This window comes from Phyllostomus hastatus, unplaced genomic scaffold (assembly GCF_019186645.2).
Source record: "Phyllostomus hastatus isolate PE091 unplaced genomic scaffold, TTU_PhHast_1.1 phas_contig_80, whole genome shotgun sequence".
Lineage (NCBI taxonomy): Eukaryota > Metazoa > Chordata > Mammalia > Chiroptera > Phyllostomidae > Phyllostomus > Phyllostomus hastatus.
Genome location: NW_025333960.1, coordinates 55,307,931 through 55,322,500, shown reverse-complemented (window position 1 = coordinate 55,322,500; position 14,570 = coordinate 55,307,931). Strand labels below are relative to the sequence as shown.

The 14,570-nt window shown below is 55.8% G+C and overlaps 1 protein-coding gene across 2 annotated transcripts in view; it reads right to left on the bottom strand.

The window, feature by feature from the left end:
* Positions 1-14,570, bottom strand: part of ZNF407 (zinc finger protein 407) — a 266,873-nt gene that overhangs the window by 129,951 nt on the left and 122,352 nt on the right. For both annotated transcript variants that reach the window (XM_045849613.1, XM_045849615.1), the window contains one exon: positions 10,293-10,367. In XM_045849613.1, coding sequence (XP_045705569.1) covers positions 10,293-10,367 — 75 coding nt within the window. The remainder of the gene's footprint in view (positions 1-10,292; positions 10,368-14,570) is intronic.

Here is a 14,570-nt window from a genome sequence, read left to right as displayed (position 1 = left end):
TGCCGCGGCGCCAGGGGGCCAGCAGTCCCTCCCACGGAGAGGTGCCCCCTCCCGCACGGCCTGCCAGTTTACGCGCAACAGTTCCTTCACGCCTCCTAGAAGTTGCTGCAGAGTCACGAGGAAATGTTCACGAGGATACAATGCACACCGCGAATGACGGCACACACTTCCACATAACACAAACGGTCTGGCTTCAAACGGGTGCCACTGTGCGCAAGTGCATCTTGCAGCCAGCCCCGCGGTCTGAAACACACTCCTCCACGCTCCTTCCTGCGGGGGCAAAACACCCCCTGTTCCCAGTCCACTCACTGTTTCATCGCGTAACATTCTCAAGAAAAGTCGTTTCACACTGTTCACCCCAACAAATGCAAACAATGCCACATCACTAAAGGAAAAAAGTCTGTAATTTCTTTAAATTGCATCATTATAAAAGTTTTACAGGAATAGGCTTCAGGCTACAAAACTATTTCTTGATCATTTAAACATATACACTCTGACTGACTTTCTATGCATGGGGCAGGCAGAAGTAGGTCAATAATAAACCACACAATCATTAATAGAGAACTAACTACTGCACCTTTGTGCCCTCACAGCCGCAGAGCGCCGCCGCCCACCCTGGCGTTCGGGTCCGCACTCGGCCCCTGGAGGGGGAGGACTCATCATCCTCCCCCCGGGGCTGTGATCAAGAGTGTGGGGCGGCGGGAGCACTGTGCGCAAGGCCCAGCCGGCCCAGCCCGCCCACGGAGGGGCACAGACCCCCGGGGGCCCCGCCCCCCCTCAGCACACAGACAGAGGCCCTGAGGTGGCCGACCCTGCAGACACAGGCCGCTGCTAACCGCCGCCGTCTCGGACGGGAGGTGATCTAGGGCAAGTCTCTCTGAAACGGTTTTCACACCTGAAACATTTAAAGGTTCCCTTTACAATCCAAACCGCCCCATTGTTCCGCAGGAAGCTGCCTGGCGTTAGGGCACATTAAATATAGTAGGCTGCTGACATTTGCAAGGCATGTCGACGGAGACCTTTCGGAAGCCCTGAGGAACATACCTTCCCTCCCTAAAGGTGCTAAAGCATTTAAAAAAATAGTGACCCTTTTGAAATCCTAGTGATTCTATAAATACAGTCTAGAATCATTAATAGAGCTGCGAATTCTCCCAATAAGGGAAATAATGAACTCCGCGCTCATGCTGCAGAACCTCATTACCTGGAAGTGCCGTGCCCCGGAGCCCCCACCACCCAAGCAGCCCCGCGGCTGCAGCCCCCAGGGGCCCGGCGGGGAAGCCGGCCGCTGAGCGGCAGGAGCCTCTGGGCCAGCACGGCCCAGCTCGGCCTCTGTACCCTCTGGGGGCTCGGCGCCCAAGCTGGCGGAAAGGGAGATGCAGCTGGTGGCGGAGACGTGCGAAAGGCCGCTCTGAAGCACAACAGCCACTTCGGACGGACGGGGCGCACGGGCACGGGAGCAAGGCCGTTTCTGACCACCAGTCCCGCCTCCCGCCATCGGGGACACACCCCCACCCGGGACAGCTCACTCTGTCCGCCCTTGGACGCTGCGACCCGACCGGGACCCTAAACAGCCAGGCCGGACCCCAGCTGCCCGGGAGCCCGAAGCGGTGTCGCCCTGACACCCATCTGGCTGCCCCGCACCTCCTCCGCTGAGAGCAGCACGCCTGGGCTTCCTGGCCCTCCTCGCGGAGCAAGCGCTCCACTCTCAAGACTGTGTCCCCCCACAGTGCGGGCAGCGGCGGTCCCTCCACGATCCACCTCACTGCACACAGAGGAGAACGCTTCCTGAAGCCTCCCGAGCAAACTCTCCTCACAGTCCCGACCCGTGGGACAGCGACGACGCGCGCCAGCAGATCCCCGCGGTGAGTCCCCGCGGCTTCCCGGAGACGCCGGTTTTCTAGCAAGCGGCACCGGTGCCCGGGTCAGCGGCCCCCGTCGCGTGCAGCCCGCGCTGCATCACGCAGGGCCGCCCGCTCCCTCACTGCAGAGTCCTCCGTGTGCCCCCGGAGACCTGGCTCTCAGCGCCACGCACGGGCAGTCTCCGCCTCCACAAGGGCAGCCACTTCCACGCCAGACGTCCCAGTCTGAGGCTGCAGACCCCCAGGCACACAGCTGGGTGGGAGACAACCTCTGGTCACCGCTGGCCCAGCAGGGGCCCCCGTCTTCTCCATTCGCCCATTCAGCCATATATGAACGTCTGTGAACTTACATCACAGATTTCCACTCATCCCAGTTTTGTGTTTCCAGCTAAGAATGACTAGATTCTTCAATTTTTTGTTCACTCTCCATTTCCATCGGCTCCAGCAGTTGGGTCTGTCTGACTGAACTGCTTGGATGTGAGTCACTTGGTCGGAGGCCCCGGACACTCGGTCAGGCCCAGTGTGGAGAACAAAGCCACGCTGAGCCTCACGGGCTGGGTTCCATCGCCGGCTCAGCTACGAGCGGGACACGGTGGTCTCTCAGCACGTCTGACTGGAGCCAGAAAGCCCAGAGTTTCAGTGACTCCATGAATGTTAAGTCGCACCCGTCCATGGCTTCCTGCACAAGTGACACAGCTCCGGGACGAGTGGTCTTCTGTGGCCTGATGAAGAGCCGCGCCTCTGGGGGCGCAGAGCAGGCGGCCCGCCTCCGTGGCGGTCTTTGGGGCCTGCCTCCAAACTCAGACCGAGAGCTCCAGGTTTTACTGGTTTTACACGGCGGTGTTCTATGCTGCTTTTTTCCCCTTCTGTTTAATCAAAAGAGAGGACTCAAAAGTTCATTGAAACTTTGAAATATGCTCATATGATGCAATAATAACATAAATAATATTAGGCTATTTCCTTTGTTAAGATTTTTCCTCACCCTAAAAATCTGATTATCATATAAACAATATAGTTTCTCAAAAAGGCAAAGGCATACATTTAAAAAGACCTGAAATCCACGGTACGTCTGCCACTTCCCGGGTGCCAGCGCACGGCACATCCGCACTGCGTGGTCACGGGCGTGAGCCGCGGAGACAGCCTGCCCGAACGCCACGACGCCCGTGAGCGCGAGTGAGGGGCGACCACCGCACAGTGGTCACCCCTCACTCAAAGGCCTTCAAAGGCAAACGGGGTCTCGCTTAAACAAAAACTTCGTCAGGCCCCTGAATCCGCTTCTCCAGTAACCCTCTGCTCTGCCACATGAGCGTGAGAAGGGGCACACGCAGGTATTACACGGACCTTAGCACCTGACGACTTTGTCGAACATGTTTTTACCTAAAAACAAGCACTGCCTGAACTACAAAACGCTGCGCACGTGTGTGCAGTGTCGTCGTTTGCATCTGCATAACCGTGACCTTGGGCCTCGACAGGCCACCCCGAGAAGCGGGAACAGGGTCCTGCTCAGCAGCGCAGGCGGGGGAGGGGGGAGAGGCACGAGCCCCACGGGTGCAGGACCCACACGCGGGCGGCTCCCCCGAGGAGCAGGAGGAGCAGGGCGTGGGCAGGTGCAGGAAGCTTCGCCCACCGGCGGCACCTTTTCCATCGTGTGGCCACGAATCATCCGTGAGATCAGCTCAGGAAAACCCGTCTTGACAACACTGCAGTGCAGACTTCACCGTCCTAAACCCACGAGGGCTCCCTGAGTGTGGGTCCCCCCGGCAGAGCTGAGACCAAGGGGGGAAGTCGCGGCCCTCGCCCGCCAGGGACGGCCTGCCGCAGCGGCGGGCGCGGGCCTCCTGCCGGCCGGAGGAGCGGTCCAGATGGGGAGTCGGGCAGCGGCTGGGCACACCGGGGCAGACCCGGGGCCTGGGAAGGAAGCACGCACTGACCCGGCCGGGCAGCCGGCGGCGTGGCTCCCAGCAGGACACCGCGCGGAAGCACTGCGGAGGGTGCCGAGAGCGCTCTGCGCCTCACCTGGCCCGACTCCTGACCACGCACCTGCAGTGCCACGTCCAGGGAGGCGCCGTCCACACTACGAGAGAGAAACGGGTTACACCGGAACTCCGTGGAAACGATGGCTTCCCTGGGAAGCAGATCTCTAGTTTAACGTCTTACGCTAGAAGCGGTTCCAAATGGAAGTAGGCTGGCTCCTACAGAGTCACCCATAGCTGACCGTTTCTACGCCAAGTGTCGATTGCATCGGATTCGATCTAAGGAGGGCTGACGTCTCAGGAAATGTAAATCCATGTCATGGCTCTTTAGGAAGGAGCAAGGAAGGAGCTGCATGCAAGACCGTCGCTTTGTCTTAAGATCCACACGGGAGCCGCATGTCTCCTGAAGCACGCATGTCCCTGTCTGCCCGCTTTCTCCCGTGGGTGCTGCGGACACAGCGACCCTGGGACCAAACCACGGGAGGAAAGTATCTTAGAGAGTAACCGATGAGAATCCTTGGGTTTTCCTACTGGAGCTCTGTAGACAATGAGATGTAAGCATCTTGTTTCTCTTCCACTAAAAGGGATGATCAAATTGCTTTGCTCCAACTTTATAAAAATTATTTCAGAAAGGCTGTAAGTTTCCTGAAAATTCCTCAGGAAAAATTTTAATCTTGGACTTTTATAAGCAAGTACCAAGACATCGTGAATATAAAGAACCGCTCACACAAAGTCAGGGTGCATAATGAAACTGTATAAAGTTGGTAATTAACCATAATTGAAGGCTGCGGCGAACACACAGGCCTTTGTTCTCTTTAATTCTGGCGCTGACTGAGAATTAAAGACAAGAGCTTAAGGCATATTTTAGTCCGAGCCCAGATGCATAAGCCCCAGCATTCTAAAAGTAATTTAAGTAAAAGAAAAGAATAGCCGAAAATATTCTAGATGCCTGCCAGAGAAAAACACTTACACTCTGTGAACATTTAACACATTTGATCCATCATACTTGGGATCACTTATTCATTGACTTTTTAAACAGTTAAAAGATCTGATTTGAATTACTAGACTAAATGGTAGCAAAAAACAATCCCTCAAAAAATCGATTTCTCGCATCCAACAACCGTGTATTTTTACATGCAAGAGCAATGGCAACACACACACGAGAAAAAGAATGGCCCACCGTCTCCACGAAACTCGATTTTATCTGTTTTCACCCGGGAGCGACAGGAGGCCGCGGGGAGCGACGCCGCGCTGACGAAGGGCGCCGGCGCCGAGGCGTGCGTCCCGCTCCGACCACTCGGCGAGCCAACGCTGCGGACCAGGGCTCCAGGGCAGCGCGGCCACAGCCCTGCCCGCGGGCGTCTCTGGGCGGCGGCGGGCTGCGGGGTTCCTGCGTTTACTGCAGGGCAATGTGACGGGAGGCGGGATGGCGGCCCCGGGCAGAAGTGGGGCGTCGGGCCGGGCCGGGGGTGCACGCTGCCTGGCCTGGCAGGGCCTGACCGGACGGCCCGCCGGCGGCCAGGACAGAGGGGGCACAGCCCGAGGGCAGGGTGAAGAGGCGGGACCCGGCGTGGAGGAACGAGCGTGGGGACGGGGGCCGGGGGACAGGGGGACGGGGGCTGGGGGACAGGGGGAGAGCCCAAGCCTGACAACAGTGGACGGCGGGCGAGGGGGGCCTCCCCACTGATGCGCGGGGCGGGGTGGGCGGCCAGGGAGCAGGGAGGGAGCCCCTGGAACTCGCTGAGAGAATGCCACGCCCCACCCCACCCCCGTGTCTGAGGCCCACGCTGACAGAGGTGCGATTATTCCAGAAGCCTTCCGGGTGGTTCCGGCTCCCGCAGGCACCGAGTCAAGGCGACCACCGAGGCCGGCGGGGCCCTCTCCAGCCTGGCCCCACCCTGGGCCGCAGGCTCCCGCTCGCCGTGCCCACAGGCCCCCTGACGGAACGCCCCCGGAGGCCCCCTCCCGCACGTGCGCCCTCGGGGGTCTCAGTCCCTCGCCTCACACCACACTCGGAGTCCAGGGCCCAGCTCACGCCCGGACCCGAGGACACATGGACAGCACACGCAGCCCACACACCTCTGTGCCCCCGAGGCCAGAGATCCAGGTTTCTCCCTCCTTCCCCACCTCCCTCCCCAAATCAATAAACACATCCTCTGGAAAGAATAATGGAAATAATAATAAAGCAACCTGCAGGAGAAGAACTGATATGCTTGTCCTCTGTTTTGGCTCAGCAGAGTTACTGCTTGTGTAAATACTTTTTACAGCAGACAATACCCTAAAAACATCCTACATTTGACCCTCCTGGAAGGAAAGCGAGACTGACAACGCTCCGAGTAGGGCCGGAAGTGACGGGGAGACCAGCACGCAGGCGCCAGAAGCTGGGCGGGGGCGGGGGGGAGCGGGCCGTGATGACGAGCTCTGTCCACCCGCCCCCACGAGACGGCAGGAGGGACGGGCAACCTGAACAGCGCGCCCCAGCGCGTCCGTGAGCGTCGGCTTCCCCTTTCAGGGTCAAGTGGAAAACAGTGCTCGCCTCACGGCCACATACACAGATTCAACACCACAGAGAAGTACTGACCCTTTAATAAAAAAACGCGTGCGGTGGTAACAGCTTAGCCAAAGGCAAAACATTCCCTTAAAATGGACGGTCAGGTGAGATGAGAGTAACAGGAGTCAAGGTCACACCAGGGACGCAACCTCTTCTGATCCCGGCGTCCTCACGCCACGCCCCTCTCTCACTGAAGTGTGGCCCAAGCCCCTCGCCGACCCGAGTGTGGCTGCCCGCGGACGCGCCTTCGGGTTCTCCTGCCTCGAGGAAGAGGGTGAGGCCTGCATCCGCATGGAAGAGCAGGAGGCGACGGTGACCTCCCAACAACGGCACGAATACAGACAGAGGCTCTGGGGAAAGAGGGAGAGGAGAGGGGACCGGACCCACGCCAACAGCATCCCACACCGCCGCACCCCGCGGCGATGGCGCGCGACCCTCGGAGCCTGGAGCGGAGCCGCCGCGCCAGACAGCATCTCAGGAGCTGAGGTCCGGTGCGCAGGAGACGGGGGGGGGCCCTGTGCCTCTCAGTAAGACTCCAGGTCCTGACCAGGAAGATGACCCACCGCCACTAACCAAACGTCTGGTGCTCGGGCGTCAGGGCCCGGTCACCCGCGGGAGGCCTGGGGGACACACACGCCCCCAAACAAAAGCACCGACCGGCCCTGCGCCCGCCCCGGGGCCCGAACGCACCCCACATCGAGGATGACACGAGACTCGTAGCCTTCACAGGCCCCTCCGGGAACCGCTTCGCAGCAGCAACGCTGAGGCTTTGGCCTGCGTCTGCAGCCACGGGGGGAAAAACCACCCTTCCCTGGGCCGGGGGCTGAGGGCACTGCCAGTGCGCTGTGTCCACTGTGTCCGGAGGGACCAGATCCAGGCCCAGCAGTCCTTTCCCCTCCTCCTGTCACTCAAAGCCAGCACTCCCCCAGCGCCGAGCCGCACCCACCCGCCAGGGCTCTCCGGAGTGACAGTGACGCTCGTGCAGACCGCGGTGGCCAGACGGGCGCACTTCTACGGCCCTTTCCACTGTAACTGGGGTGGAGAAGCTCCTCTTCCGGATTGCTATCGATGAGGGCGCAGTCATGAGGACTTCTTGATTACTACATTACGAGGGGAATTGCTCATTTAAAATGGGGAATACTTTAGAGTGAACTTGCAAATTAAATGCACTTTATTATTTTAAAATGTGACTTGAACTTGGCTATATTTAGTTATTTACATTTAACTGTACGGGCTTTCAGAAATACGGCAGTGCACCACCTTGAAATAAGCTCATGCAAATTACGGAACATAAAAGTATGTTCTCATACAAGCCATCACTTCAGCTGTTCATGGAGTTAAAAAGTATATTTGAAATTATTTAGTTTTCTGTTGCTAATCACAGTCATGCTCACAAAATTTATTGGTTCATTAAAAGATAGTGTAAGTATAAGAATTGATTTGTAATAAATTATCATTTTTGCATACATCAGTCAAAGCACAAAGCCTAAATACTTGCAAACAAAATGCATTATTAATTTAATTGTCACAGCCTATTTAGCTAACTTCTATTACTATTTGCTATAATATGCAATGCATAAAAGGCGAGAATCAAATTCAAAACATAAAAAAATAAACTGATTATACTGTCCTGGAGAAATTAAAATATAGCAAGCTTGCAAAATTATAGCCAAGACATTAATGTTTTAAATAGGTAAGAAAAAAATGTGTAACTTAATTTAGGGAACAGTTATGCCTGAAGTGACGGCTCCACATGCTGATAGAGAGTTCCTTTGTTTCCCAGGACCATGAGAAGGCGCCGGTCCCCTCTGCAAGGGATGGAGGGAGGGCGCTGGAGGACAGGAGCCGACTGGCATTCACTGGGCTGGGCTTCGTGACCAAAACCCTGGTCCTCTCCCGCCCTGCACACGGGCTGGGAAACAGTGCCACTGCCGCATCCGAGGTCCTGGCAGGAGGGGAAGGTCCTGTAAACTGGCATCACAGACAAGGGACCTGAAGCTCCGGGCTTCTGGCAGGCAAACAATTCAAACGGTTTAGTTCAAACTCAGGCTACTCAGAAGGTAATCGCCCAGAAGATGGGGTGTAAATTTGCCATTTGATGGTCATTTCCTGATTTTAGGAGAAAACTGGGCCAGTGGTGCCAAAAAGGCTTACCACCTCTCAAAGGGGAGAGAAACAGGGGACCCTCTCCTGCCTCTCCTGAGCCTCCCTCTGCACCTCGGGGTCTGGAACGGAGGCGGACGAGCGAGCCCCCGGTGTGCTCGGGGAAAGACCACGTCCACACTCCGACCGGAAACGGCACAGGGTGCCGACGACTTTTAAGGTGCCTAGAGGATAAGTACGTGCATGAAATGTAACATGATACCTTTGAGTTCCAAATGTGTAACAGTTATATAGCAGGGAAGGAAAAATGTTCTTTTCATTAATGATCTGATCTGGATGGTTTCCATTCAAGTTCATTTACGAATGAAACACTTTAAGTACCTATATGTGAAGATTCTCACTGTGAGACGACACAGTCAGCAGAAGAAAGAGCACTGGGACTGGAGTCAGAAAAGTAACAGTTCCAACACTTACTATGAGATCTTGAAAAAAAATTGTGAATTCCTGAATCACAGTCCTTAGACCTATAAAACTAGAATAATAGTACTCTGTTAAAAAGGTCGTAAAATAATTGAAAAAATGCATGTGAAAGCAATGAGAATCTCATAATTAAAAATGTTTTGTTTCTGCTTTCTTAAACACTTATGAAACATACCTTTGAACTCAGGAAACATAACAGGTCACAAATTGTAATTCAAATAATATGGAATTTTTTTTGAGCCTCAAGAATAACACACTCAGGACCTGACCAACACGCACAGTTGGGCTCACGCTGAATACCACGTGACAGAGAAAAGCACGAGAACCGGAGGTAAAAAGCAGACAGACGTGACCCCCGGAACTCCGGCGTGGGGCCCACGTCCAGACTGCAGCGCGGCGGGAAACTCTACGCCTCGGACAGGAAAGTCGAGTTAAATTCCACATACACACAGAAACCACTTTTAAGTGCTTTTTAAACTTTTTAAAAAGGCAATTAAACATTTAAAATAGGGCAGAAGTGGCCCCAGGCTAGAGCGTGGCAGAAGTTGTTGCAGGATTATTGACAATTTAAAAAAAACACGGAAACAAACCGGTCCCAGGAGTGCCCAGAGTCTCCGAGACCATCCTGGAGGGCGTGAGGAAGAGCTGGGCACCCGTCTTGCAGGGAAGGGGTGGCCCCTGCCCCGCGCGGGGTCTGAGCAGGCCGCACGCCCTGACTTCAGTTAAACTTCGGAGTGGCCCCGAGCACCTGGCAGCTGACAGTACGGCACTTCGCTCACCCAATGTGATCGGCTCGCTGTGACGAAGCTAATTACGATGCCAGGAGCGAGAGCAGGGGAAACCTGGCAGTCGGTGACACGGTAATTGCAGTATTATTGCTCGTGACATGGCAACTCCAGCATCGTTTTGAGGGCGACAAAGATGTATTTCTTAATATCGGCAATGTTTAATTCTACAATGGGAATTTTAAAATGCTATTTCAGAACCTCAAAATTAAAACGCAGGAGAACTAGACAAAGCTTAGTCCTACATATTTATTTGAGCTCAAGCGAGTGTATGTGCGGGGTCAGCCCTCTCATTTAACGCCTCTACTGTTTCAGGCCGTGTTACAAACTCGCACACTCACAATCCCTCAAGCCCTCTCCGGTGCTACGACGACGACAGTGAGTGTGGGAGGGAGGCCAGCGCGAGCCGTGACGCTCAGCCACACAGCGCCGTGGGTGCAGACCGTGTGAGCTGACTTGGAAACATTCTAGAAGTCGCCTTCTGAAACAAACCCTGAAATGAAAACAGGTTGCTAAACTTTTAAAAATGAATGAAAATTACCTTTCTTTCGGGGTGCCAACTCCATGCTTGCCTAGTAGATGAGTATTTAGGTGCTTCTTCATCACAAAAGCAACCCTAAAAAAAAAAAAAACAGTAATTGTAGAACTGAATCTTGAGACTCTGCTAGAATTACAACAAGTATTTAAAAATAGACGTGTGTGTATAGACGTCACATACAAATGCCGTCCCGGCGGCCCCCCTGCCGGACCGAAAGCCCCGTGCCTGCCGGGAGACGCGGGGCGGCGCCCCGAGCACGGAGCCCAGATCCCAGAGGGAAGGGCCGCGCGTGTGCGCGGACCGGCCCGTCCTCCCCATCAGGCACGCTGACGGGGCCCAGACGGCAACTTCGGTCCCCAGCCGTCATCTGCGCTGTCAGTCAGGAAGCCACGAGAAAGCAGTATCTCAGTCTAACGACAGTCCCTGCCCCCTGCTTGCTCCCACACTTCAATCACGAGATGATTTCAGACGACGTCATTTTATTAAATATTTAGGAGCTGTAAAAGACAAGATGAACACAGCCTTCGTGGAGTCTCCTTACACACACAGTAACGCCCTGAGGCCAGGCTGTGTGACAGTGACACCAGCGCTCCCTGCAGCCGCAGCGCCGGCGCGAACGAGGCACTGGGGTGCCCGGGAGACGCCGGGAGGCGGAGGGAGGAGTGGTACCGGACAAGCCCTCTCACTCTGTGCACAGGTCGGCTCACTGAGCCCGGCTCTGCGGCCGGGCGCCCGTCGTCCTTCTAGGGGCTGCGGGCAGCACCGGTTCAGCTCCATCGTGGGACTGCCCTGAACCATTCACATCTCCTTCAGGAGCGCCAGGCTCAAGCGGCTCTCTTCATAAGCAAAAATAAAATAAATAAAAATGTACTATTGTGACTTGCGGTGTAAAAGGGCTCGCAAACATTTTTGTTAATTATGTATTACAGCTGTCCTTCATAAAGTTAATTACTAATAGCTGAGAGGCAACAGCATCTATTTGCATATGTACATGAAAGGCAGGACATGTGCAAAAATATGACTTTAATTAGCGTGCTACGGCATGAAGGACTGCAAATCAAACTGGCATGTTATAAGACTCTTAACATCAAACACGGAGCTCGTCTGGACGCGTGTGCACGACAGGCTATGCGGGGCTGTGCAGCGTGGCAGCCGTCGGAGAGCGGCGCGGGTCGGAAGCCAGGACCGGGGCAGCTTCTGAAACTGCGGCCCGCACTGTCCACGCCGGTTATTTTCACACCTTACCACGGAGCCTCAGTTTTGTGGCTAAAACAACATGTTTGTATTTTTTAAATGACTATGACTTCACTATTCAAATCATCTATTTCTCCCCACTGAAAATAAGTAAGATTTATTCGTTTTCCTCTAACGTGTAATAACTACGGACAATACACGCTTCACAACTATAAACGACTGATCACACCATCAATCATGGAAATGAAAAACTAATTATTACGTTGAGACAAATCACACTGGTAGGATGTTAAAGGCTGGGCCAGAGGATCGGTGCAGAATGTCTGCGTCTGTCCCTGCTTGATTCGGACAAAACAACTAGCATTGCTCATTTCCTTAAAAAAGAAAAAAGTAATAACAGTCCATGCGAGTCATAACTTTCCTGCTGTCCTCTATTTTCTATAATTAAAAAAACATAAAGCTAATAGCGAAGAGCAAAGGTTAAGAACCCAAAGTTGCAAAGCACAGCTTATTTACACGACCAAGTATAATTTAAGACCTGCGCTTAGGAACCGCAGTGCAGTTTTTAAAAGAGTATATATTATTAATTAAAATGTTTAAGTTTCAGGAATTGAAACAAAAATGTGCCACTGCATAGGATAACAAACAAAAGTGCACAGGGAGGGAAGCTCTCACTGATACGACACACTCAGACTATCTGCTGAAGACCTGCAATACCACACTATGTCTTTGAAGGAATAGTTTTCGTTAATATGGACAAAATCTACACAATACTAAAACATACGCAAGTTATAGTCAAATGCAAACTGTCCATTCATCCAAAACCCGACTTCACACAAGTGTTAAGTTGTTCAAATTTGCTCCAACCGAAGCACGAGTGCTGTGCAAGCCTCAGCATCATCTCGGTGAAAAACACGAAGTCGGGCGTGACTGGGCAAAACAAACCCGCCAGCCTGTGCGGACAGAACGCGGGGGGCACCTCGTGACAGCACAGCGCACCCGTCCGCTGCCTTCCTCAGAGCACTGCTCTGAGGTTTTCTACACGCTCGCTGGTTTGGGGAAACCCACAGTCTAGATGCTGGGAGGGAGAAGACAAAATTCATCCCAAATCCGAAAAGCCCAGAGTGGAAACGCCTTGCTCCTCGGGAAGGCTCCTGCCTGCCCACGGTGCCCCCTCCGAGTGCCATGGGCCAGCGTGGGCAGGCTCTGCGGGGCGATGGGAAGTCGGACCGTGGGCCTCCGTGGGGCCGCCCCCAGGCCTGCGGCTCCTCCACAGGCCGGGCGGCCGAGGGCCGCGCGTGCGCACACGTGGGTCCGGGGCTTCAGCCCGGCCCGCACTGCCTGGGAGACGGCTGCAGGGCGGTCCCTGCCTCGTGCCGCATGCAGCCAGTGAGGGAAGCAGACATGACCCCCAAGAGAGCATCTTCAACAGGGACAGGTGGCAGGAGAAGTAACAGGGAAGGAAGACCTCAGGTCGGCAGGGGACCCGCACTTCACGTGTGGGTGGGTCGGGAATGGGACCTGAGAGAGGGCGAGAGGCTGGGCGTGGCCAGGAGCGGGGAGCTGCAACCCACAGAGGGGCACCCCGAGACCTGGGCCGTGAGCCTTCAGGCCTGTTCTCAGCCTGGGAAATGCAGGGCCAGGCGGGCAGAGGGCCGGTGGGCGTAAGGACCTCTTGGGCCCTGAGAGCCCGGCCTGCAGCCCGAGGGCGGGGGCTCTGTGGGCCTCAGAGCAGGGGAGGTGGCTGGTCTCAGGCTGCAGCGGCGGACCCCTCCATGAGAGGGAGGGGAAAGGAGGTGAGGGAGAAAAGTGGGTGTAATAATCACTGTCTCTTGCAATAATCCAGGCAAAGATGATGACAGTGGCTTGGACCAAGGGCTAGCACGAGATCTGGGCAGATTCTAGATATGTCCTTGTGATTAGAGCCAACCAGAGTCCACGCGGGGCGGACGGGGAGCCAGAGAAACCGTCCCAGCTGTGGGCCGGGGCGCGCCGAGCTGCTCGGGAGGACGGCGCCCGTCGTCGTCGGGGACGCGCTGGAGCAGGGAGCCCGGCGGCGTCCGGGAGGGACGGCCGCCGGGAGGCCGTGGACTGGCCTCGAGCTGAGGGGCCGAGCCCAGGCTGGGAACGCACTCGGAGGCCCCGCATCTGGCGAGTGCCTGGGGATCTGGAGGAACACCTTGAAGTAATAAAAAACAGTGTTCCTTAAATATGATTGATTTCCAAGTATCTATAATTGCCTGAAATAGCGTCACTTAAAATTGCTTGAGGTGTCAAAGAGCAGTGCCGTGGTGACATTTACACCTCAGCTACAGACTTCTCCTCCTCAGCACAAAGCTCTCGCATGCTGCGGCCTCGCTTCAAAACCGTTTCCCCACACACTCCCAGGAGTGCAGCGGGAGACCCCTCCCCAGTCCTCAGGGTTTCCCGCCGCGGGATGGCTCCACGGCAGGACCGTGCACGGTTAACCGCCCGCGGCCTCTGCCGCCCACGCCTGTCCCCCGCCCACAGGGGCTCTCCCTCCCACTCGGCCTCACTTCAGGGGCACACGCCCTTCCCAGCCCCCACGCAGAGCCTCCCGGGGACGACTCTCCACCCCCAGCCCCGCTGGGGCCACTGGTTCTCTGCTGAGCTCACGGCACTGGAAACAGGCCTGAGGCCGCGAGCCCCCTGGGGAAGGGCCGCCCGGACAACCTCCCTCCGAAGTAGAGGAAGCTCAACGCCCGAGCACAGAGACGGGGCTGGGAAAGCCAGGGACACCTGGAGCCCCTGGGGCCCAGCTCAGACGCGGCTGGGTCGGCGTGGGACGCGGGGACCAGAGGCAGGGTCGCACTGACTGTGAGCCTTCTGAACCCGCGGCGGGAGGAGCACCCGCGGCAGGCTGCGGCCTGGGCTCTGACCGCCTCTGAGACGGCCGATGTCCCTCGGGCGGCCTGCGGGATCCGACGCCCAGCCACCTGCAGAGGGCTGACGGTCAGGCCAACGGGGCCAGGCGGGAGGAAGGATAGATACGTGTATTTGCCTAAAACCTGACGACAGTAATGCATAAGGCAAAGGAAAACGTCTACAAACAGGTTAACCCGAGAC